The sequence below is a fragment of the Phyllostomus discolor genome, chromosome 6 (genome assembly GCF_004126475.2).
Source record: "Phyllostomus discolor isolate MPI-MPIP mPhyDis1 chromosome 6, mPhyDis1.pri.v3, whole genome shotgun sequence".
NCBI classification, from domain to species: domain Eukaryota; kingdom Metazoa; phylum Chordata; class Mammalia; order Chiroptera; family Phyllostomidae; genus Phyllostomus; species Phyllostomus discolor.
In genome coordinates, this window is record NC_040908.2 from 4,171,133 (window position 1) to 4,197,014 (window position 25,882).

General features: G+C 58.3%; 1 protein-coding gene across 3 annotated transcripts in view; it reads left to right on the top strand.

Moving 5' to 3' along the window:
* Nucleotides 1-25,882, top strand: part of LPIN1 (lipin 1) — a 91,148-nt gene that overhangs the window by 13,490 nt on the left and 51,776 nt on the right. For 2 of the 3 annotated variants that reach the window (XM_036027669.1, XM_036027670.1), the window contains exon 2: nt 3,977-4,033. In XM_036027669.1, coding sequence (XP_035883562.1) covers nt 3,977-4,033 — 57 coding nt within the window. Of the gene's footprint in view, nt 1-3,976; nt 4,034-20,907; nt 21,148-25,882 lie in introns of those variants that run through there. The other variant, XM_028516964.2, reaches the window with a different exon arrangement.

The window sequence follows — 25,882 nt, forward strand, 5'->3', positions numbered from 1 at the left end:
TCCAGGGTCACCTGTTGTTTCTGCAGCAGAATTTCTCCCAGGTGAGCCACCTGGCACGCAAACACTGCTCAGCGAGAAGGGGGTCTCGGGCCGATGCGGTCTGGGGCTGCTACATTCTCTCTCTTTCTTGGAAACCGCCAGCGACAGTAACGTAGTGAGGGCACGGAGGAACCACACAAGGAAAAAAGTCTTCACCTGTGTTTCTAAATTTCTTGCACCCACCAGAAAACTGTTTTTGCATAACATCCCATGAGACAGCTTGGGGGGCTGGAGTGGGGGTGGCTTGCTTCTGAGCTGCCCACGCATGGGCCTGGAGGCACCAACAGTACAGGGGTGGAGGCTGGGGCTTCAGGGTGCCCAGGAATCCCTGCGGCTGCCCCCGCCACCCAGGGTCCAATCCTGGCCCGATCCTCACGGAGTCTCCGAGACACTGCTTGGCCTCCCCCGGGTCACTGAGCCAGGTTTTCTTCTCCATGATGCCTGGTGGACAGTGGAGGCTCGTCGGTGGCCTGCATTGAATCTCCCAGTAGAACCCACTCCTCTGAGGCCGTGTCCGCGTTTTCCAATCAGACCTTCTCGTGCAGACACGCCCACGTGGGGGTGGTCTCCGTGGTCTCTTCACAAACAGGCCAAGAGGGCCGTGAGGACTGGGATTCGGTTTCACACGGGGGAGTTGGCTTCATCACCCGGCAGTAAACACACCCAGAAAACAAGACACGCACGCGTCGGGCACTCAGAGGCACAGACTGTGCAGTTCAGAGCAAACACACAGACGTCTTGCAAAACCGCCCTCCGCCGGGAAACAGATACGCAGATGCAATTTAATCCCACGGAGCGGTGCAATCCAGCCCCTCTTCCTGCAAACCCGTGCTCTGTGCTGGCCACTTAGCCCTCCCAAGCCAACTGCTGTGAAACCTGGCGGCTGGTCACAACAACCTCTTTCTCTCTCATGGTTTCAAGGGTCAGGGTGTGGGCGGGCCTGGCTGGCTGACCGTTCTGCTCCTCCCGTGCTACTGGGATGACGCAGGGGAGCCTGACTGGCAGCTGGGCTGGCCTGCAAGGACCACTGTGACTGCCCACAAGTGTCCGGTGGCTGGGCGGGGGTGGCTGGAGGGCCGCTCAGCTGGGGCTGTTGCAGGCGTGCCTATGCCGGCCGGCAGGGACGTGGGCCTCAGGACAGTCACACCTCTTACAGCTCGGCTGGCGTCCCCATAAAGAACATCACCAGGCACCATGGAGGCTGCTGGAAGGTTTCTTACAACCTGGCCTCCGCACGTGGAGAACAGCACTTGTTCTGCAGGTCACCGAGCAAGCAGCTCACGTGGGCTCGCTCAGATCTAAGGGGAGGGCTCGTCGGTGAGAGGAGCAGCACAAACATCTGAGGTCCCTGTGATCTGACACACACACACACACACACACACACACACGCAGCCTATACAGCCCGTGTGAAGCCCAACCCTTCCCTAGTGAGCATCATTAAGTATTATAACCAGGGCTTTGATGCACTTCCCCTGACTACAGATTCTCTTTCCATTTCTGTACTATTCGGGGGTGCTCCTGGGGGCACCCAGCTCAGACACGGTCTATTGGCCTGGCGAGGTTTGAAGTGCCCGAGGCCCACCCGCGTGGCAGTGTCCAGTGGGTGTGTGGCCTGGAGCTGCGGGGCGGGGTCTGGCCTGGGGGGAATCTCGACCTGTGGGGCAGCAAAGGAGCCCGTTACTGAGGTCTTTCTAAGCCTCGATCTTCTCTTCTTAAAAACAAACAAACATGCCCTGACCAGTGTGGCTCGGTCGGCTGGGAGTCGTCCTGCAAAGTGAAAGGTCGCAGGTTTGACCCCTGGTCAGGGCACGCATCGGGGTTGTGGGTTAGTCCCCAGGTGGGGCGTGCACAAGAGGCAACAAACAGATCGATGTGTCTTCTCTCCCTCCCTCTCTCCTTCCCTTCCCCTCTCTCTAAAAATAAGTAAATGAAACCTTTAAAAAAACAGACAAACAATAACTACAAAAACTCAGTCCTGTCTTCTGTAAAGAAAGGACAGCGATACAATAGTCACCTTGCAGAGCCGGTGTAAGAATCAGAAGAGAAACTACCGTGTGCAACAGTAATGCACGGCACGAAAGTAAGTTGCTAGTCTGGGCGCTGGCCGGAACAGAAAACTCGGGAGTGGGCTTGAGTCTCTGAACACGGACAGGGCTGGCTTCCGCCTCAGTTGCACCGTGAGCTGCGCACCCACTCGGGGCCGTCTCTGGGCATCGGCGGCCAGGGCCACCTTTCTGCCCGCTCTTTGCAGATCCGTGGGACTCTGTGGAATGCCCGTGTGCGCTGGCCTCACTCGTGACTCCACTTTCCGTCCCTCCTTCTTTTTTCCTTGTATTCCTCACTTAAATGTTAACACGAGTAACACCATGATGGACGGAATGTTGGTGCGACCCTGAATCCACATACTGAAGCCGGAACCTCCAGTGCATGGTGTTTGGTGGTGGGGCCTTGGAGACTTAGAAAGGTCAAATTCCTGAAAGGCCACCCAGCTGTCAGTGAGAGGACTGGGGTTCAAACCCAAGTTCGTTCTCCGAGTCCACTAGGATTGGTAACTGTCGTTGCCCAGGGCCCGAAGGCTGGGCCTCCAATTGTGTGCTAGAATGTCGAGTGACGACGAATAGCTGTGGGCGGGATGAGGTCCTGTCTTCTTAGCTTTGAGGGTCGTTATTTTGGTGTTCTGGTGCTTCTGTCCCATCTCCGAAGCCAGCCCAAACCCTGGAGGGGCAGCGCCATTGCCCCCGTGGCAGCAAAAGGTACACAGCTCGGGGCAAAAGCAGGTTTACTGCTGCTCGTATGGAAAATCATACAAGAATAAATTATAACACACGAATAAGCTGTTTCACGTAATCACAACCGTACACCTACTTTGGTCCCCCCCTCCCCCGCATGTATTTGGTGTTCGATTTGAAACTGTACTTTCCACCGGGACCAGACCCTTGCGAGGTGGAAATGCCGCCAGCCTCTGTAGCATCTCTCCTGAGGGTGACACCGGTGCGGCTGCTCGCGCCTCCCACTGATTTTGGCTTGGGTGGTCCGGGACACCTGTGTCCATCTTGCGGGGCTTTCTGCGGCCTGCTGTGCCGTCCTCAGGGGCTGAGATGCACTCCAGCGAGTGCGTGCAATGCATCCCTTGGTTGCAACCAGGATTGAATTAACTGTCCAGTTAAGCAGTGCACAGATGAAGAAACCAGTGGCCTTACCCCACGTTCCCGGAGAGGACCCAGACTTGTGTGGAAGCCGTGAAGGCTCATGCGCCTTCTCTCCCGGGTTCCAGCTTACAGGAAACTGTACGGACCCTTTTTATCCCGGAGGTGGTTCCAGGACTCTGCAACGGTCCGCCCAGAATCGGTCCTGGGAAACACAGGCCTGCTCGTCCCACCCACCCATCCGCAGCTCCCCGCCACGTGCAGTGGGTGCCCTCAAACTGCGCTGTCCGAAACCTCAGGGTTCTCTGCAGCCACGGCTGCCGACTCTGGTCCCCTTCCTCGATACCACCGTACTGTCCCCTTCTGTCCCTTTCCACGAGGCCTCCTGCAGCAGACTGTGCTTGAGGAGGGCATTTAAAAGAGAAAGAAAAGGAAGGTCCCTGCTCGACCCATGTCTCCCAGCTGTGGATCCGTCTCCTGAAGTTTCACTGACAGGTTCCGTGTGCTCTGGGAGGGATGGACGGAGGCAGGAAGGCGGGGAGAGAGCGGTGGCTTTCTGGCGCTCCGTGTCACGGAGACCCCAGGCTGACGGAACGTGCTGGGGGAAGAGTCGCCACAGCCTCTTCCCTAACCTCCTGTCTTACTGAGCTGCAGCTTGCAGACCACAGAACCCACCTCGGCGAAGTGCACAGTCAGCGGTGCTCAGTGTATTCCCAACGCCGTGCGATCATCCCCGAGATCTGATTCCAGAACCTTTTTACTCAGTAACTTCTCGTGGTTTTGTTTTGCAGATCCCCATAATGAGAGACCCCGGATGGATTCGAAATGTATGGTCTTCGAACATCAACGTGAGTGAAGCTGCTGCGAACGTCCTCATGGCACTTTTACGTTTCAGGATGAGAGACAAGGCTCTTCGGCAAACTGGGGTTCATGGCCACGGGCAGGTGCAGGCTCCAGGCTGTCACCCCACCATGTGGCGGGTGCTGGGGAGCTGGCCTGTAGCACTTTTCTCAAGGTTGATGGAGCTAAGAGCCTGTTGGTTCGTTTCTCATCTCCTCTCCCTGCATTCTGCCCCAGGCAGGGGTGTGGTTTTGTTGCCTCTCTGAGTAAAAATCACTCAGCGGCTCCCTAGTGTGGACAGGAAAGGTTGCTATCAGCTTCGATGTGGCTGTTGCCCCAGCGTGTAAGGTCACGTGTCTCTGACAAGAGACCTGCAGCTGCCTGCAGCCCCTCGAGGCCCATTAGCAGACTCTGTCTCTCCCTCCGTAACCACTGGCTCAGGCCCTCCGGGTGGTCTCTGTGACCCTGCTTAGCGCTTCCATCTTGGCTTTGCCCGTGGACGCTGTCTTTTGGGATCTCCCTGGACCCCGAGTTCTGCAGCCTGAGGATACCACTTCCAGCTCCTAGACTCTCCTCCTGGATCTGCCGCTCTGGGCCTTGGTCGTTGGGGGGGGGATACTCGCACAAGCCCCCGACGGCAGTCCCAGCCTCCAGTCCTTCTCTCCCAGGGCACGCGCCTGGCCCTGGAGCTAGACTTGCAGCGACATCGTACACCTTGCTGTGCCCCACGCACCTTAAACCCGAGGGCCTTGCCTGTGGAGGGTGGGTGTCAGGGAATAAGCTTGGGGGTGCTGGGGTTCACGGGAGGACTTTGGGGCTGGTCCAGGGACGAAGTGATGCAGCTGGGACCTGTATTTGTCCCTCTGTGGCCTGTCCTCAGCCTTGGGGACGCAGCACAAAAGTAACAACATTTCATCTTCGCCCTCGAAGGGCTCGTGGTCTGTGGGGGACTCTGGAACAGAGCGGGGGCCAAGGGGGTTTCCAGGGGACGCATGAGGCTTAGCGCAGGGTCGGCCAGAGCGGGCAGCTTCCCCGGGGGTGAAGGAAGAAGGCTCCCCCCAAGGGGTCCTGGCCCGGGGCTCTGTGAAGAGCAGAAATTCCATGTCCGAGGGGATTGGCAGGGAAGGGGCCCAATCAGAGGACAGGAACTCGGGCCAGCCGGCAGTTGGTGGCTGTTAGGCCTGGAGGGGGGAGCCACCGCCTCCAGACGTGGGGGAGAGATGGGGCAGGAGGTCCTGGTAAGTGAGCCTCTCTCCCACGGGTAGGAGTGCAGGGGCAGCCTGAGGTGGGCTTGAGGCTGCTTCCCATGGCCAAGCCCCCACTCCCCAGACCAGGGCGGCAGCAGCTGGGATGGGAGCCCACCGGTCTGGTGTCCAGCTGCAGCCTCTGGCCCAGGGGCTACGGGTCAGAGAGAGGCAGCTGGGGCAAGACAGACCACTAACTAGGCCTTTCCTGCGGGCCCTGCATGGGGCCTCCTCGGAGAGGGACCAGATAGGAAGCCATGGAGAGAAGAGGCGAAGTGACAGAAAGCTGTTACTCTCTGAGCAGGAGAACTGGGTGAGGAGCCCCAAGTCCTGGTCACCGCTCTGCCACTTAGAGTGAGTGTGTCACTGGACAAGTCAGCTAACCTCTCCGAGCGCCACGTCCTCCCTCCCGTGCACATGGAGCGTTCCTCCAGCCCTGAACACGAGGGACCAGCTGGTCCCCACGGGGCTCTGTGCGGAAGCAGGTCTGGGGCTCAGCGTGGGGGGTGGAGGGGTGGACGATGTAGCAGCGATTGCAGGAAAAACACCTCCGACAGAAGGCGAGCATCAAGCAGAGTCTCGAAAGGGCCCGCATTAGGCGGGCGTGGAAATGGAGCGTGGTGCTCGTGGCGGGGAACTGGAGCGCGTGGGCGGTGGGCGTGGAGGAGGGGGAGGAAGCTGGGTCCTGATGACCAGGGGGCCTGTCCCCCTTTCTAAGGACCTTGGACATGATCCTGTAGGTAGTGGGGGGTGGCGGCCTGGAAGGTGTTAAGCAGGTGGAGCCACGTGACATCTGCAGCCTTGTGAGAGCCTGGTCGTGCGGGGGAGGGGGCCGGAGACCCGAGCTCATTGCTGGGCTGGTGGAGTTTGAGGCGCCTGTGGCCCACCCACGTGGGGGTGTCCAGCAGCTGCTTGGGCGTGTGGTCTGGAGCTGAGGGTCGGGGTCTGGACCGGACACCCCGACCCGTGTGTGGTCAGCGGGGGAGCAGCGTCACTGCAGGCGGGCCAGTCCCATGGGGAGCACGTGTGGCACAGGGAGGCGGACGAGGGCATCGAGGTGGGTTTCCCATCGAATTCTCTTCTATCAAAGTAGCTGGTGACTTTTATGCTGTTGTTCTTACAAGGTAGGTTCATAAATTCCAAAAATGCTTAGTGATGAGAAAACCAAAAATGAAGGGGAGGTGAAACAGAGAAGTAAGACTCAGAATCTCCCTCTGCCTTTTTGTCCCTGTCTCTCTCCTAGCTGCTCTGCAAATGTGCTGGGCACCGGGACTCAGGCGTGGGTGTGCCGGGTGCCGGGCACTGGCCTCAGGGATGGGTGTGCCACGGTTGGTCTTTCCCGTCAAGGGTTCACCAAATGGCAGGGGAGACAGGACACGCCAGGATGCGGTGACAATGCTTTGTGAGGCGTGCCACCGTGGAGTCACACACGGGCTCGTTAGTTCGGAGGAGTCGGTGACTAATTAATTCTTCATGCACCTGGGGAATGTTTGAGCACAGGTTTCTCTAAGGGGTCTGGCTTTTGGGTCAAAGAATCCGGCCATGGGGTACAGGACCCCAAGAAGTACACTCTCACCCCCCGTGTCTCTCTGTGCACACACGCACCGATTCATTCAAGGCCAAGGGCCCGGCGTCTGGAGGAACAGGTGAGCGATGACATTTTCACCAAAACTCCTAACCAGGCTTGCTCGTCAGACTATTGGCACTATCTGTGACATCAAGCCGGGCCCTCTTCCTGTTGTTTTTGGAGGACTGTGCCTTGGCAACACCTCCCACCCGCCTGTGGCCACCCTTGGCTTTGACTGTGGCATTTCTAATAAGGGCAACCCGTCCTTGAACTCTGGATGATCCCGGCCCAGTTACCGGAAACCACATTTTGTTTATTCCTCTTACTTCTTGTTGTCATTAGGTCTGCCAGAGGACTGCACCTGAAATGTAGTCTTCTCGTTTTTGTAGGGGGAGGAACTGAAACGTGTGTCTAGTTTTAAATTTATTTTTGAAAAATTGTATCGGAGCGATTCCTGGGTCTGGTTCCCAGAAAATCAGCCAGGAAACACTGGCTCCCGTAAAGCTGGCTGCCTCCCCCCCCCCTCCCCCCAGTCCGTGCAGGCACCTGCTCGGCACTATCATCCTGCGGACCAGCTCCGCCAGAGGAGAAGCCGGCAGACTCCCTCAGAGCATCCCGAACAAACGCCCCGCCCCTTCTCACGCCCCGCCCCTTCTCACGCCCCGCCCCTGGTGGACTCTCCCGCCCTTTCAGTGCGTTCTGCCTCTGCCTCTGTCACAGACGGAGTTGTCCTTGGGGCCGGGGGTGGGTTTCTCCTGGAAGTTGTGCCTGCCTTTCTCCTTCATCGTCAGGAGAAACAGGTCCCCACCGCTGGCCCGTGTCTCCCTGCCCCACGGCCCAAGGGCGCACAAGGGCCGCAGCCCCTGCAGGTGGCCCCGGGGATCGTCCGCGCGCGGTATCCGTTCTGCAGTCCCACCTCCCCGGGCGCTCGCCTTCCGCCGTCTGGATTTCACTGGACACCCGCTCCACGGACGATGCCCCTTCTGCTGCTGTGAGCTTTGACGTTCAGGCATTTCCCTGACATTTAACAAGGTGTCTGGGAGTAAAGGGAAGATAAGCGCGTGTTTGTCCGCTCTGCACCACCTGCCGTTTGCCCCAGGGTCTTCCTTTTCGTCCAGCATTGTCAGCGGGGCTATTGCCCAGGCGTCCGGTGGCATCCCCGGCTTCCTAACCAGGAGCGTGCGGCAGCGTCTCCCTTAGCCAATGGCTTTTTTCCTGCAATGCGGGTCGTCACAGCCGCCCTCTGCAGCGCCCTCGCCTGGCACGGGCGAATGGCAGGCAGCATAACAGTGACGTGTTTCGTGAGGACTGTGCGGACAGCGGTCATTTCCTGCTCAGCGGGTTCTCCCGGTTCACCGAGGGGTCCCGGGGTCCCGTGCCACGTGTGCACAGACACGCTGCGTGGACACACGTCGGCAGTGCGGAGCTGAGCGGGCTCTCTGCGCTCGCCAGCCCCCGGCCCCCGCTCCTCTGCCTCCACATGGTGCAGCCTGGATCGTCGGAGGCTGTGGACAAGCCCGCAGACACTGCTGGCGGTTCTTACCCCACCGGCCTTTCGCCACGTCCCCCCTGTGCTGGCTGCAGGAAGCCAAGAAGTGGTGTTTCTGTGATGCAGGCGGCAGTGCGCAGAGCCGTGGTGGGTCTGGGTTGAGGTTGAAACGCCTTCTTCACGGGGCCTGAGAAGGCGCCGGTGGCCCAGGCTCAGACCCCGGTAGCTGACCTCCAGCTCTCCCACGTTCTCCTGGTTCCCGAGGCTTCCTTGATCAGAGCTCAGTGCTTATTGATACGAAGGCCAGATGAAGACATAAAGTGTTATGTATGTAACATGAGCAGACAAAAGGAACATCACCTTTTAGCTTATACGAGGTCTGTCTGGAAAAAGTCTGCCCATCATTAATATAAAGTAAATGGTTTACACGACATCGATGTAACCTGGCAGCCAAGGAGAGTGGCCTGGAATGCACATGCGTGATCAATGACGACGTCACTGTACCAGTTAGTTGGGGGCCGTAGACGCCCTTGAGTGAGCGTGTGTACTGGGCAGCTGTTGCATTCAAAAGGACTGAATGAGTAGAGCAACAAAGATGCATCACACTTTGCATTGAGCTTGAACATTGCTCCTTGGACACTATTTGGATGATTCAGAAAGCTGCAGTTGTGGGCAACTGGTGATTGGCAGCTTCATCACAACAACGCGCCTGCCCATGCATCATGTCTCATGCAGAGTTTTTTTGGCAAAACATCAAATCACCCAGGGGACTTAGCACCCCCATAGCCCAGATTTGGTGCTCTGCAACTTCTGGCTTTTCCCAAAACTAAAATCGCCTTTGAAAGGGAAGAGATTTCAGACCACCAGTGAGATTCAGGAGAATATGATGGCGCAGCTGATGGAGACTGGGAGAACTGTGTGAGGTCCCAAGGTGCCTACTTTGAAGGGGACTGAGGCGTCATTATCCTATGCACAATGTTTCCTGTATCTTCTTCAATAAATGTCTCTATTTTTTTATATTGCATGGCTGGGCACTTTCTGGACAGACCTCGTATTCTTAATCCTCCCACGGACCAGCCCCTTCCTTCTCCGACCCAAGGGGCCTCTTGGTGTGAACCTCCTGTCCTTGTTTTCTCTTGCCGAGGACCCTGTCTTGTCTATTAGACCTTGACCTCTTTGAGGACAGAGGCATCTCTTCAATCACTTGCCTTGCACACAGTTAAGTGCTCAGAAATGGCTTGTTGCATAAATGAGTCCTTTCAGTGCAACCCACTGCCACGGGTCTGGGAAAATGCAAAAGCTTGGGCTCTTCTTCTTTTTTTTTAAAAAAGATTTTATTTATTTATTTTTAGAGAGGGAAGGGAGGAAGAAAGAGAGAGAAAAACATCAATGTGTGGTTGCTGGGGGTCATGGCCTGCAACCCAGGCATGTACCCTGACTGGGAATCGAACCTGTGATACTTTGGTTCACAGCATGCACTCAATCCACTGAGCTACACCAGCCAGGGCTTGGGCTCTTCTTGTACCGGGGCTGGTGGGGCGTCACAGACGCTGGAATCCACGGCCCGTTGAGCATTGGTCTCAGTAGAACACTGTACTTTTGAAGACGGGAGTGACGATTTAAGGAGCCAGTGAATATTTTTAGCCTCCTCCCTGCCCCTCCAGTTTGGGTAAGAAGGGGCTGCCGAGGTCTGGGGAGACCACAGAAGAGTGCAGTGTTTGGTGAAGTGGTCTGTGGGCATCGCAGGCACTGCGGCTTCCAGCCGCACTCGCTTGGGCGGGCAGCTGGACGTGCTGGAGCAGCACCCGATGTGCTGATGTACTGTGTTGCATTCTGACAAGTCAGCAAAACAACGTGCATGTGCCAAGCAGTTACTAGAACCCACTGCCCGGCCTTCCGCCACCGGAACATCCCCTTTCGGACTCTGCAGTGACTGCACATCGATCCGAAGGACCATGCGCTGGAGAAAAAGAAAAATTGCCTTCCTTGTAAGAAATTGTTTCTTACGTGACTTTTTCTCCCAAGACTCAAGAGCGCCACCCAAAGGCGACGTGGGACGGGGTAAGCAGGTTTTGTGCGTTTGGAAGACCAGGAGAGCTGCCCCCACCCCCCCCCCCACTGTGCATTTTCCCAAGAAGGAGAAGGCCCTAGGTTCGTTGACCGATATCACCAACTTTTACCTTTCACTCCACTGTGTAACGTCTGACTCCAGGCATTCTGGTCATGCCACGGAGATGGCTGACAAGAAGAGAACCTCACTCTAACCCTGAGCATCCGTATAAAGACTGGGCTCAGATGGACAGGGGGTGTCCCCCGATGCTCAGCCAATTGTCTGGGCTCCCGGGATCACACCTGAGCAAAGACTTCTGTTGTCGTTTAGCAGTGTTGTCTTATTTTGTCGGATTCTGTCCTGACGCTGTAACTTTCTACCTGTATCACCCTTTAAAAGTATTTTTTTAGTTCATTGAACACTAATTCAACAATTGTATCCTGTACATATTCATCATTTTCGCCTGGGACTTGACCGTATCAAAGACCTCCTACGCAGCTCGCCTGATCTCAGAACTGCAACAACAGCGGCTCCAGAAATCTCTTAATAGACTTCGCAGATGATACCAAATTTCTACGCTGTGTGAAAAACAGCTGAGGTGATTTCCTCTGTCAACAATTCTTTAGTTTGCTGGAGGGCAGCTTTCTACATCAGATGGTCCTTCTAGTCCGCTGGTTGTGAACTCGGAAATCAGGAAGACAGAACCCGCCTTCCTGAGAGGATTGGGCCCTGCCGCGCTCCCAGCTCCCTGACGCCCCGGTGTGGACCGGTGTGGACCGCGCTCTGTTCTGAACCGGGGCCGGTCTCAGACAGGCTCCACTCCGCAGCCTCCGTTGGTCCGCACCCACCTCCTCTCTCCCTGTCCTCCGCTGTGCACCAGCGGTGCTGACATCACAGTCCCGACAGAATCGTGGGAATCCTGCCCCCCCCACAATGCGTGTCTTCCGGACCCTCTGCAGAGGCTGCGGATGGGAGGAGGATGGAGGAGAGAAAATGGGGGGGTGGAGGTGGATGGAGGGGCGAGATCAGGAGGCAGGAGAGAGAAGGGCAAGATGGTCATGGTTCAGGGATCCTTTCCTAACAACAGCCAGTAAGTGGGGGACGAGGCTGCCGAGAACTACAGACAACTGGGAGAAGGAGGGACATCGACCAGGGGACCCAGGTTCCCAGGAGCAGGGACCTCCCTCTGAAGTTAACGCCAGCTCTGTGGGATCCTCCAGACGGGGGAGACCAGGCTCCTTCTGGCGGCGAAGGTAAATGACAGGCAGGGAAGGCGGAGCGTCCTTAGGGTTCCACGGACTCCTCGTGCCTCAGGCACAGAGCGTACCGGAGGACGGCGCCGGTGACCGAAGCCCAGGGACCCCAGAGCCCTGTCCCGCGACGCCTGGAGTGCTGGTTCCACCTTCTGGTCGCCGGTTTGCTCTCTCCGTCTGCTCAGAGCAACCGATGATCCCCTCGTGGAGTGCTTTTAAGAATGATCAACCGTGGTCCAGATTAACAGTGAAATTCTAATTTATGCAAATACTTTTCCTCCAGCCTTTCATCTTGTGAACAGGGTTACATACAAAGGCAACGTCCTTTGCACACGTGCACCAGCACGTGACACTGAGTGTGTTTTCAGGGAGTTCTTCTCCAAATCGGCGCCTCGGCAGGAATCTCCGGAGTCTGATTCCCGACAGAAGGACGACAGGCGGGCGGAACAGGAGCTCTGCTTCCCGGGCCAGGGGCCCCCAGCGCCTCTGGGAAGCAGGTGAGGTCAGCCTCTGGCTCCCTCGCCCCGCAGGCCCCCGTCTGCCCTCCGTACGCCCCCCCACGGCTGAGGCGTCTGTACCGCGGAGAGCAGCTCGCCACGCAGGGGTAATCAGCAAACCAGTGTGCACAGGAAGTGTCCTTTCACTGGGACTTCAAGACAGTGGGTTTTTCTTTGCTTTGTTTCGTTCCGAATCGGGAACTGGCGGTTCTGGAAGACTTCTCAGAACAGCCGGCCGTGCAGACAGACACCCGGCGGGGCCCCCCCGGCCAGGAAGCCTGCGCGCCCAGCTCCGGAAGCGCCCTGTTCCCCCCGGGGCTCTCGGCCTTCTGGCGGCGGCAGCAAAGGAGGAACCAGTTTCTCTCGCTCCGAGAAGGACTTCAGCACGGGGCACTGCACAGAGCTCTGGTTCCCCAGCGTGGGTTCAGGGCAACACCCCCGCAGGTGCTACCCCCCTTTCACCTGGGCCTGCGAGGTGACGGGCGGGGCCCCTGCTCAGGGACCCGCTCCCATCCACTCTGAAACAGGGACGTTTGCAAGTGGGTCGCCCCTCCGTCGAGGCCACCCCTGACCGCAGCGTGGCCCTGTAGCTTGATATCTGGGCCATCGCAGAAGCCTTCCCGCCGCCCCACACGGGCTGTCTGCCGTGGCCAGATTGCAAAGGCAGAAAGACACTTCCCCCGCTTAGGTAGCCAGGATGATACAGCCCTTTCGATACGTGCTCTCAAGTTCAACGCCAACCACTCCCCAAGCAGGAGGACTCGACACCGCCAACCACCACGTGCCACCTGCCGTCTATCCCGCCCGGTTCGCCTGGTGGGGGGGTGGCCATCTGCGTTAGCTCACTGCTCTTGTCCAGAGGGAAAGTGAAACTTCTGGTATCTTTATGACAGGAGGTAGCTTTGCACCTGGGAGCAAGGCAGAGCACCTGCCCACGTCCGGTGTCCACCCTCCTGGAAGCTAGGGGATCCCGCGCCTCCTGCCTCGCTGTCGCGCTTCAACACACATGGCTTCCAGGTCCTCGACACGCGGCTGAGTGGCACTGGCGTCCAGCGGCCCATTTAGCTTTTAAAGAGATTCGCTGACAGCTCAGGAGGGGCAGAGACAGAATTTATTCATGGTAAGTGTTCCACAGCCAGTGCTCTGAGCACGGAGGGGCCGGCGGTCTCCTTCCCTTTGTGCACCAGGAAAGGCTGAACTCCTTCTCGGTTTGCGTTGGCCCTCAGGCCAGAAAGGGGCAGTTGTGCAGCAAGTGTGAGGCGCCTTCCCCAAGACAGAGGGAGGAGGGGTGGAGAGAGAGGCCAGGAGGTCACCGAGAGAGTGTCCCCATGCCCCCACCCGAAGGAGCAGGGGGTCGTCTTGGACGGTTCCTGCAGGAGCGCGTCGTCTTACTGGTGTGATGGTAGCATCCTGCTCGGGGTGGGAGGAGCTTCACCGTGGCTCTCCCGAGCACCGGGGAGCAGGTGCTTTCATCCGGGAAGCTGACTCTCACTCTCCTAAGAGGTGCATGCCTTCCTGTGCTAACTTAACGTCTCGCCAAGCCGTTCGCCAGCCGCTCGGGGACTTCCACAGCCTCCCTGGGGGCCCAGCACACGTGGGACATGGTGAGTGAGGGCAGAAGACCTCGGATTTATTTTTGCATTCCAGCGGGGAGCCCGCATTCGAGCCTCACGGCACTGACCACGTGTCCCTCCCTGCGGGAAGTGCCTTTCCGTGTGCTGGTCCCTCGGCCTGAAACACCTCCCCCTGCACACGCCTCATCTGTCAAGGCATCTTCCCCTGCCCGAAAGCCCAAGCCTGACACTGTGCTTGTTGTCAGGCTCCTAAGCGTCGTAGTAAGTCGTTGTTGTTATTGCTGTTGTCCTTGGAGGACCTGCCGGCGGGGACCACGTATGTCGTGCTGGGTGTCGCACCGAGCGCTTTGAACCATTTATTCCGGTGGCCCCCGTGAAACAGCTATTCCCACCCCAGGTTAGTGGGAAAGGGCACTGAGGGTCAGAGAGGTCAGCCGTCCCTTCCCCTAGATCACATGACCAGCAGGAAGTGAAGCTGGGGTCAGCGTGGTTCCATCTTGGAGCCCCCCCCACCCCCCAAGGTGCCTCCCATCAGGGCGGTCCTGTCTGCCCGGCACCTGGTTTGCTGCTTTTCCTCTGCTGTCCAGTCTGGTAGGACGTGGCAGAGTTATGGTCGCCTGGCAGGGAGGTGCCCCGTCTGGCTCCCGGCTCTGTCTCCTGCCGTGCAGCGCCGTGTCTGGGCTGCTCCAGGTGAGGCCAAAGGGGCTGCGAGCAGAATGGGGGAGCCCCGGGCCCAGGACGGAGCGTGGCCCAGAGGAAGCCATTCCTAGGATGGGTCAGTGACCCATGGTGTGTAGATTGAGAAGATGGGCGGGGTCAATCTGATTTCTCTCTCGAAATCTTGGAGTTAGGGGCCTGAAGGGCAAGGTCACGTGCAGGCCACATGAAGGGGAGAGGTATGTGATGAGCTTTGTGTGGCCAGACGGAGGGGGGCAGAGAAGCTGGGAGGAAGCAGGCTGGGAGAGAGAAGGGGCCGAGCTAACCCAGTGCGTGGGGGTGGGGGTGGGGGGGCGGGAGAGAGAGAGAGAGAGAGCGAGAGAGCGAGAGAGCGAGCACCTCCATCCCTGGCTCCTTTCAATATCTCCTGCCCCGCTCACACACACTCAGTCTATTCGAGCTGGCTTGTATGGGTTCATTACGTGGACATTTAGGAGAAATATAAATGATCTGTTGGCCCTTGGCATTGGGGGCTGGGAGAGGGGAGGGTGGGCTTTGCCAGAGAGAGAGTGGACTGTTTGGAGACCGGCCCTCCAACGTGACTGAGCATTGGGATGTCACGGGGAGCGCTGCCGTGGCCCGAGAGAGGCCTGGGTCCCACCCGAGGGACTGCGCTTACCTGATGGGGACCCAGTCTGGGCGTGGAGAGGTTTGACAGTTTCCCGGGGAGTTCTGATGCGTGACAAGATTTCACGGGAAACGCTGCCTGAGAACGGGAAGGGCAGGTGAGAACGTCTGATTCAAACGGTTTCACTTATTCTAACAGAGGATACCACGGACTCGAAGTCTCAGAGTGGAGAGTCACTTCCCCCCACCAAGGCCAGGGTCTAGGTCAGCGATTGAGGAGCTTGTGTCTGGCTCCAGACGACGCAGGGATGCCAGTGGGGATGCCTGTGGGCAAGCGGCATTTAAATTCTGTAGCTTCCAGACGCAATTTGTTGGTGCATCCAGTCTTTTTCTGCTCTCCTGTTTGTTTTGAGCTGACAATGCATTCTATAACTTGGTATCTTGGGCTGCACCTGAACTGGGGCCAGAAGTCTAGTAACTGAACAGCCACCCCCGGGCTGGCCCAGAGCTCATGGCGCCACGGCAGGTGGCCCGGGGTCTGCTCTGTGGGAACCTGGTTTTGTTCTGAGCCAGCTTCCCTCGCTGAGGTCAGAGCCCGGGTCGCTAAGCTCAGCTCTGTGGTCCAGGCTTTTCTGGTGGGGCTCCCCCCACCCTCAAGACCTCATCTGAGTCTAAGTACCTCCCCACCTCCAAATGCCATCCCACTGGGCTTCAACACATGAACTTGGCCGTGTGGGCCGGGTGGGGGAGGGGCACAAACATTTCAGTCTGAATTCCTCAGTGAGATGCAGATAATGTGTTCTTCTTGGGAAGATTCATTTGTATGAGCCAATATGGCCTTGCCAGTGATTAAACTGTTAGAGAGTTTCATTCTTGCCACCTCATCCCCCCTTCCCTGTCCCCTCCCGGCCTGCTCTCTGCCCTGCCTGGCATCCATTCTGATTGGCACTTGCTCGTGCCACACCAGACAGTGCGCAGGTCCATCCCGGGGCTGGCGAAGAAGAGACCGGTGCTCGCTGCAAGGCGGGGCGGAGGTCTGGGGGGCGGGGCGGAGGTCTGGGGGGCGGGGCGGAGGTCCGGGGCGGGGCATGCTGGGAAGGATGAAGGCTGCGAAGCTGGATTTGGACACACTGATTAGAAATGGCGTGTGGGCTGGTCTATAGGGACTGGGGCTGGAGGTGGAACTGGAAGAGGGGCCAGGGAATAGTGTAGCAAAGAAATATGTCTGTTTTGTCCCAGCCTGGCTCGGGGGGGGGAATGTTCCCCCTGTGGCCGGAGGGGAAAGGGTGTCCCAGGCCATTTTGATCACGGGGAGCACAGGCTGGGAGCCCCTGGCCCGGCCGGCATGTGGCTTGCTGTGCTCCCCGATGACCCCGCCAGAGGTCAGCCCGGGCCTTCCCCTCGCCCCACACACACCAGGCCGCCCCACACACGCTGCCAGGTGAGCCCCGGCAGATGTGCGTGAAGCTTTAGTTCTCTGAGCTGCTGAGCAGGGAGACGGGCTCTAGGTGTATTTGTGTGACTGGCCGCGCTTACTGCCCTAACCGTGCACTCCCTGGGGCAGGTGCCCTGTCTGCTCTGCTCCCCAGGGGAGCCCCCGGGGCCCCACCCAGGGCCTGGCACGCCGTGGACACTTAGCACACGGGGGATGAATGAAGGTGGGGCCGAGTGACGCAGCGAGGGATGGCTGGCGGCCGCTCTCTGAGCGAGAGACCCAGTGTGGGCCCAGGGGGCACAGCAGGCCCAGGGGCCCAGGTCTCTCTGCCCGCTGCCCGGGGCTTTCCTCGCCTCTCTGCTGCTCCGTGTGAGTGCTGCTGCACGACGCCATCTACTTGGTGTCTCCCTTAGGGTGAATCGGGGGTGTGGCCTCCAATATTCGCTGTGGCCACTGTCAGCCTCGCCCCTTTATCTCCCTGTGACTTCTTTCCCTCTGGGACGCCTTAGCCCTAATCTGTGGTCCTCACCCTAATTTGGGGGTGCTCTCCCTGGTTTACCCTCCCCCCCTCCTTCTCTCCCTGTGGAATCCAGGGACGCTCCACCCTCCCCTTCCCCCTGAAACTGGCTCTGGTCAGATGGTTCCCCGGCCCCCAAGGGACCCACTGTGCCTCTGGTGGATTTCCAGGCCGCCCTATCCCCTGTACACCAAGGAGGTGAGGTGGTACCGAGGGGCCCCTAGTTCCCACCTGATTCCTGAGGCCCCAGCCAGGGAGGATCCCTGCGGAAGTCACCTCATCAGGGGCCCCAGACGAGGATGGGCCTTGGACCCCAGGGAGAGCCCCTCCCTCGCTGGGAGCCCAGGTCCTCCCGGGCCTGTTCTTTCTTGGGCATCTTTTCTGCCCGGGGAGGGGGGCATTTATAGAGCTGCCCGCCGATGCCACCACCCACTGGTTCATGGTACACCTGCCTACGATGTTTCCCGGGCTGTTCACCGCATCCTGCCTTTCCCCTTGCAGAGCCCTGTCCGTGGTGTAGGTAGGTGATCTGGAAAACGTCAGAACGCCCAGGACAATAGAGTTCTTGTCACCAGCTAAAAGGCGGAGGTTTCCAGCTAGACTAAGGCGGCTTCCATCACCCTGGCCGCTTTTCCGGGCAGAGGAGTTGCCATTGCCCGGCCTTATCCACTCTCAGCAAGGCGGCGCTCTCTGGGGGGGGCCCCCTGGATGCGGGCGAGCCGGGCCGAGCACTCAGCGGATCCTTCCGCGAACCGCCAGCCCTCCACGTATGGGGTTCTAGAGGTTAAAAGGCTTTCAGGTGAGCGGGCGCGCCACGTGGTTTACAGGATGGCGCTTTCCGTCCTTGGAGTGCGTCTGTGGGTTGAGCATCCGCCCTCGCTTTCCAGACCGTGAAACTGAGGCCGCAGAACCCAGCACGCTTGCGCCGCTTTGCCTGGCATCACCCACCCACCCTTCTTCCTCCAGCCAGCGCCCGGGGAGCAAGTTTTGCTCATCGCGCGTGCCCTCTCTTCCGAGTTGGGCCGAAAGCGGCAGGTCCTGGAATTGGCCAGAAGGGATCACCTCAGCCTCGCAGGCTGAGTCACAGTGTCGCCGCCCAGCAGCTGGCAACTGGCAACACGGCGAGGGCCCTCCCGGGGGGGTTCCCGACGGGGCCGCGTTAGGAGTCCCATTCGGCTTCTGGTGAAATGTGTTCTAGTGAGGGGTTTCCAATAAGTTGCTTGATTGACCGCCACCGTCCCGGGCCCCCGGCCCCCGGGTCTGGCTCTGTTTAGAAATTGTGGCAGCCATAGGGACAGCAGAGAAAGTGCCTTCCCTGGGGCGGCAGGCGAAGCTGGAAAGCCATCAGACCTCACTTGCTCAGGGTCCAGGTGGACCCTGCGAATCCGTGCCGCCTTTGGGTGAAACCCCCAAAACCTCCGCTGCCCCCAAGCTCGTCATTTGTAGAATAAGCGCGTCGGACCGGATTTTCTGTTTGAGACCTCCAGTCTTCACGTTTTGATCATTCAAGATTTATTTTAAACAAAGGCTTCACCTAAGCAGCCTGAGGTTGGACTTTGCTTCCAGGGAGCCTTTCCAGGCAGGGCAGTCTTGCTTGTGGGCCCTCCCTGGGGGGCGGGGGCGGGGAGGAGAGGGTGAGACTGCTGCCTTCTGGGGGGCTCTGCACTTGCGGTCCCAGCCCTGGTCTCTGAGACACTCTGTGGGAGGGTCTCCCCTATACATGCTGATCCCCTGTGTGGTGTAGCGCCTGCCTCTGCAAAGCCAGCATGGGAGGGGGCTGCCTGAATGGCAGTTACCCCAAGACCAGCCAGAGGGCAACCAGAGGGCTCTTCTGTGGCCTCCGTGGCCTGCTGGATGGAAGACACACCACCTGGGCAAAGCTCCCGGGCCGATGGCCCCAGACTCCAGCCAGCCCGCCTCCCCTGCCAAGCCCCGGAGGCCTTCCTGACATCTCCTCTGAGTCTGCCCCTTCCCTCTCCCTCCTGCAGCCCAGGAGAGAACACCACAGTCCCTCAGTGGTTCCAGCCCCATGCGGAGCTGTCACCCTCGACTCCCCCTTCTCTCATCCTAGGCCGCCCCCACCCCACCCGCATGTCTGTCAGTCCCCGGGGGTGTCCTCCAAAACATACCTGAAGTCTTTCCCCTTCTCATGACCACCCTCTCCGCTCCCGTTAGTCTGAGCCCCCATCGGCTCCCCAGGTTTCCTGCTGTAGCTGCCCGTCTGAGTTTCCACTCCTGCCCCCTACAGTCCATTTTCCATATAGCAGAGAATCACTTTCAAACATGTGTGTTCTGTAATTCCCTTGTTTACAACCCTTCTGGAATATCTACACTTCTTCAAGTGGCCCAAAGGCCCTAAAGCTTTGGTCCCTGCTCCCCCTGCAGCTGCCCCGTGGCCCCAGGACCCTGCAGAGGGCTGCCTTGGGGACCTTCAGCTAGCTTTCCAGAAAGCTCTGCCTCCTGGGCCCATCTTAGGACTTGCGTGTTTCTTGTCATTTAGGATTTTGGCTCATCTGATTGTCAGTGTAAGAATATCCAGGCCTGTAGAGAATTCTTATGAGTCTATTTGAGCCAAACAGAGTACATGCCTGAAAGCAAGATCTCCATGGACTGAGAAAAATTCCTCCTGGAAGGACAGTTTTGCTGTGTTTTGTGCTTTTTTTTTTTTTTTTTGATGCATCTGGAATTAAAGTGGGAGAAAGTAAGGTGGGGATCGGATTTGCGGCTAGTGAACCAGGGTATGCGCTCCCTGAGGGAAAGCGTGGTTATGCCTCTGAGGGGTCGGAAGAAGAGCATTACTCTAGCATTTCAAAGGTGTGTTAACCTGGATGCACGAGACATAGTGGGTGTGCTCTTCTCCTCCAGGCACACCCACTCCTTTCTTCCCCCGCAGGCGTGCATCTCCCACACTCCAAGGGTCCCCACAAGACTCGCAGTGGGGGGAGCAGTGGGCGGGAGCGGCGGGCAGCAGCGGCTGGTTCTGGGCTGACCCGGGAACCTGTCTCTGAGGCCGTTGTCTCTGACCTTCCCGGTGAGGCAGAGCAGCCCCGCCTGGGCTCTCCTGCTGCTGCTTCTGTCCTGAGCCTGCCTTGTTTCACCGTCCCCGGGTTTACTAAAGGTACTCTCAAAAAAAAAAAAAAAAAAAAAAGGCAGGCAGGCTTGCTTCAGGCAAAGACAAACCCTTTACCTAGAGGTTTATGATCAGGTCACCCTGGGAGGTTCCCTTCTGTCTGTAAACTTCCCAGTTGTATCACAGAACCCTCTTTTCATCTGCGTGACCTAAATCATTTCGCCGTTGGAGGTTAATTTGCTTTTTATTTATCTGTCCCTCGCCGCGTCTCCTGCTGCTGGATGGAAGCCGCAGAGGGGCAGGGACCTGGCTGTCTTGTTCAGTGACAGGTACGCTGCTTGCCGAGCGAACGGCTGACTGAAGCAGAGGTCATTCAGACAAAGGAGGAAGGTGGACCGGCGGTGAGGAGCTAAGTGCAAATACCCGTAGGATCAATACAGCTGCCACGTTGTGGTTGAAGACATGAAGGCCGGGGTCAGAAGGGTTAAGGGACATGCCCAGAGTCCGTTGCTCAGGAAGAGTAGGGCCCAGAGAAAATGCAACCAACCCCTGGCGGGGGCGGGGGCGGGGGCGGGGGGGGGGCAGTGTCCCCCGCTGTTTACCAGGCTACAAACCCCAGCGTCCCTTAAAGTCAATCTAGACCGTTGAATTAAACATATGACTTTGGCGTGTGTTGGGGGGGCATCAGAAATATGGCCCAAGGTCCCACGCCTACAGGAAAGCTAAGATAGGCGAGGAAGGAGGGCTGGCGGACTGGGACCTTCCTCCGGGACCGGCTCTGAAAGTGGCCCAGGAGCCCGTGCCTCCGGAGGCCCCGCGGGCCACCCCGCTTTCGGGGCCCCGCCCCGCCCCCTTAGCCCCGCCCCCGGCCCGGGCCGCGGGGAGCGCGAGCGCGCGGCAGGCGGGGTGTTTGCATACAAAGGCAGCCACGCGCACGCGCTTCCCGGGGAGTAGCTGCCTCCCAGCCGCCGTGGATCCCGGGGCGAGCAGGCAGAGCCTGGCCGTGGTCGAGGGAGACTGCGACCTCGGCGGAGCCGGGACGGCCCGGGACTGGCTGGCGCGCGGGGAGGCCGGAGAGGGCCGAGGCACCGGGGCTGACCTGACGTCCGGGGATCGGGCTCTGTCCCCGCAGCCCTTTGGGGGTAAGTGGTCCCGGGAGGCAGGCGGAGAAACGCGCCCGGGGCCAGGCGGCCTCCCCAGCATCCTCGGGCCTTTCCTTTCGGAGTGCCCCCGGGTGCTGACCTTCAGCGGCCTGTAGGACCGGCGGGGCTCGGGTGGGGTGCGGTGGGTGTGCGAGCGGTCGCCGGGTCCCACGGCGGCGGGACCTTCTCGATCCAGGCAGGAAAGGCGGGCTGGTTCTGGGCAGCAAGGAGCCCGGACGTGCGTTGGGACTTGAATGAAAATGTGCCCTGAGGGAGTAAGATTCCTGCTGTGCAGTTTAGGAAACTGAGGCACTGGGAGGCTGGACGTCTGTCCGGCCCCAAGGTCACACAGCTGCTGGGCGTCCGGGAACCAGGCTTGGAATCTGGGTTCTCACATTACAGCGGTCCCGGGAGTGCCAGGCCTCCGCGCACCTCGCGGCAGCCAGTGGGTGCTAGGCCTCGTGGGTTCCATCGGATGTCCCCGCCAATGGCTTTATTTCAGGGGGAAAGCCGGGAAAACGTACGATGAAAAGGAGCGTTTTAGAAATAACTTCACGTGCCACGGGCGGATACTTTGTTTTGGTGGGGGGGTGAAGCTGGAGAAAAATGCCACCACCGTTTCTGACCATCACACAGGACACGGGAACAATTGGCGGCATTAATTCGGAGAGTTTTTAGAACCCAATAGTTTGCCCAGGATAGTAGGAGTGTTTTGGAAATGATGTTTCAAGAAGTTTTTTTTTTTGTAAAATTGGGGGACAGCAGTGAAATTTTTGTTCATCTTGTGTTCCATAATTTGGCCTTGTGAATTAAGGTAAGCCATTGAGGAAAATGTGTCATAATTGAGAAATAAACACACACTTCTTTGCCCCTGGAAATGGTGGACGAGCTACGGGCTTGTTTTCTGGTTCTGTATTTTGATAACACGCCATACTTGCCAGCCTTGGTTGGGTTATCAGGCGTTTTTGCATGTGGGTGTTTGTTTGGAGCCTTTATTCCCGTTTGCGCGGAGGGCCAGGCCTGGACGGACGGAGCCCCACCCCGACCCAGCGGTGGCTCTGAGGCCTGGGCGCTACGCTAGTCTTAGTTTGGCCTCAGCCGGCTGGGGGCCCAGCACAGTTCGGTCACCGCCCCAGGTCTCCGCTGCCACAAAGACCACATCATTCTAGAAGGAGCGGGCTGCAGGGGCAGACCTGCTGGGTCTCAGTGCACAGGGGAGAGAGAACATGGGGGTTCAGGTGAGGGGCCGCCCCAGGATCTCATGTCCTTCAGCCGGAAAGATGTCCCCTGTCCAGCTGAGACCCTGGGTGGGGGTGAGTGGACAGGGCTTCGTCTGGCGGGGAGCAGGGAGCTCTTCCACACCGGTGACCGTGGCCGCGTCTCTCAACCCACCGACTGAGTTTTGTGATTCTTGCAACAACTTACTGGAGTTCTCTGCAGATGCCCAATGCTGGGCTTTCCAGAAAAAAAAAAAAAAGCGACAGGCTGCTGGATTCAGCAGAGTCCGTGGCTCTGCCCCTGAGTCCTTTGTGTTGCGCACAAAGCTGGCCACAGACCCAGCCGCTGCCCGAGACGCACCTGTTTGGCTGCTGCTTCTGGGATGGGCTGAGCACACTCGCCCGTGTACCTTGTTTCCAGGAAGCCTGTGTGTTTCCCTGCAGACACGTGCCCTCTGTGTTTGCTGAAGTCTTCCTCTGCACTCACGAGTCTCACTAGGCACCCGCCTTTGGTTTACAGAGGATGCACGCCCCAGAGGTCGTGGGGTGATGGGGCACCGTGGCCCACTAAGGCACACTCCTCAGCTCCCTCCGTGAGCTGCTGGGGCGCAGTGGGCTGGAGTCGATGCCAAGAGAATTTCCTGCCATCGAACTTTGCATAACGGCAGGGTGCTGCCCAATGTGGGGGGTGCCTTTGGGCTCAGGTTTTTGGCCACATGGAAGTATATTACCACTGGTTGGAATGGAAGCATACCCTTTTAATATTTCTGTATTCGCTTTAACCAACAGTATGCTTTTGACCCTGTGGCGCCTTTGAAATAGTCGATATGTGCCAAGCACGGTCCAGCCAGAGCCTTCATCTAAAGTCCAGCCTTTGCCGGGAGCATTAGTGACCACGGGCTTCACACCTGGCTGTCGTCTGTGCTTGCCCTGGGAAAAGTGCTTTACCTGGACTGCCTCACAAACAATCCCGTGAGGTCAGACCCTGCGGGTAGCATCACATTTTATAGATTTGAAGCTGAGGTGCTGAGAGGTTAGCGACCTGTTCGCGGTCGGTGGGGGAGCTGGGACCTGAACGCCAAGGGCCGGCCGGTGTCCCTAGCCCCTGAGCGCTCTTGGCTCTCCAGCTGGTGTGCTGCCCTCCGGGAGCTGCTGGGGCGCAGTGGGCTGGAGTCGTACGGAGCTCGCAAGAGCAGCAGCGCGTTCTTTTCCATCAAGACAGAACTTGGACACAGGGCGCTAGCGGTAGGCGAAGAGCAGAAGCAAAGCCTAGTGCTCAATTAATGAGTCAAATAGCTAACAGTCAGAGGATCCGGGCCTGAATCTGACCACCCTGTGTGTAATCTCCATCACCCTCGACCCCCCCCCCCCCCCACCGCCATTAGAGGCCCTTGGTGTCCTTGGCAGGGACCCGGGAACTCTCATCACATGAGACTGTAAGATCTGAGCATTGCACAACGCTGGAGGAGCTGAACGCGCACCCCACCTGACCTTTCTGACCGAAGCAGGCCCCCCCTTTACCCCTCCTGTCTCAGCAGTCCCAGCAAGGACGGGGAGACCCCGACACTGAGCTGGTCAGAGCTTTGGATTCCTCACCCAGTTCTCCGAGGGTCTTACAAACTAGTGTTAAAGTAGAACACTGGTAAAGATTCACTCTCAGCAACTGACCCTGTGGGAATATGCACGATGAGAAGTGAGGGTCTCCCGTCCCCAGGTCTGGTTGCACGGTGAGCCTGTGAATGCACCTTGTTCAGCCTGGAAATCAGTCCAGACTTTTTATGTGTATATCAGAATAGGTAAGTGTAATTCTTTTAAAAAATATTTACTTACTAGAGAGAGGGGAAGGGAGAGAGGAAGAGAGGGAGACCTCTCTTTGGCTATTGATGTGAGAGAGAAACAGCAATCGGTTGTCTCTCGTAAGCACCCTGACTGGAGACTGAACCTGCAACCTAGGTGTGTGCCCCGACTGGGAATTGAACCGGTGACCTTTGCGTTTATGGGAAGATGCCCAGCCCACTGAACCACACTAGTCTGGGCTGTAAATGCAATTCTTAGCAAATGGGTTCACCCAGTGTAAATATGTCCTTTTTTCACCCAGTATATACATTTTCATGTTTGTTCTAGGGAGACCTGTGTCTCCTTCTCCCATTTTTTTGGTTCATAGGCCAGCACTTTTTTTTTCTTTCAGAGAGGGAAGGGAGGGAGGAAAGGGAGGAAGAGAGAGAGAGAGAGAGAGAGAGAAAGAGAGATTGAGAGAGAGAGACATCAATGTGCGGTTGCTGGGGGTCATGGCCTGCAACCCAGGCATGTACTACCCTGACTGGGGATCGAACCTGCGACACTTTGGTTTGCAGCCCGCGCTCAATCCACTGAGCTACGCCAGCCAGGGCCCTCTCCCATTTTTTTTAAACAGTCTCCTCATGTTCCACCGTCCAGTGCGGCTGGTCCGTCATCTTCCCAACCAGAGCCCCGTGGATGTGGGAGCTGTTTCTGGTTTCCCCTGTCAGAGTCCATGCTGTAATCCTGTGTGCCCACGGGTCCCGCCGCAGAGAATGGCTGAGGTTTGCCAGTACCTGTGAGAAAGTGTCAGGCATTGCCAGGTGCTTCCGCCTTTGTTGCCCCACCCGCCGTGGGCGGTGGGTGGGCTTCCCCCACCTTCGCCAGCCCTGGGTTCTCACGAAACGCTCTGATCTGGGACCCTCTGAAAGGCCTCCTCGGATCTGCAGGGGTTTGGACGGCTCTTCTTGTCCGTCATCGACCTGGTGGGTTCCTTCCTCCTTCCCTTCCTTTCCTTCCTTCCTTCTGTGAACTCTGTCTTTCCGTGTTTTGCCCATTTTTCACTGAGCTGGTCCGAGGCCACCGTCCACTGGCCTTATCATTCTGGAGGAGGTGGATGGTGTTGGCAGAAACGGCCGGGTTATGAAAGCTGCGGCTGGGGTTTTGAATTTTGGCATGCGTTCCGAGAAACCGGTCTTTCTTGGCAGTTAGTGAGCTCTGGAGAAGGGTTCTGCCAATTTTGGGATGAAATGCTGTTGTTCCCCCCCCCCCGTGATGTAACAACTAGGTGAGGAGTCTCGAGACCCCCGTTGCCTAATCCTGACACAGTGTCAGCAGCACAGCCTCCCAGAGCCTTGCCAGCCTGGGGCACCTGGCGTTTTGGCACGCAGGCTGTGTGCTGACCGTTGTGCCCAAGAGCCTCAGCGTGGGGCGCCCCCACCCGCGTGGGGGCCCTGGCCCGCCCTGCTCCCCGCACGTCCGATCGTTCCAGGTGCCTGTTTTCTCAACCCACTCCTGCAGGGTGGCCGTGCCCTCCGTCCTGGACACACGCAGCATGCCTCCCGCTTTCCCTCCCGCCGGCAGGCAGGACCGCCTGAGCCGGCTGCCCCTCCGGGTCCCGAAGCTGGGCTGGGGCGAGCAGGGGGGGCCTTGGATTCGTCCGACCTGCTGAGCTCAGAAAGGACTTTGGTGGGGCCACTCTGGGGCCGGCGGTTTCTGCTGCTTCATCTTTTTTTTTTTGG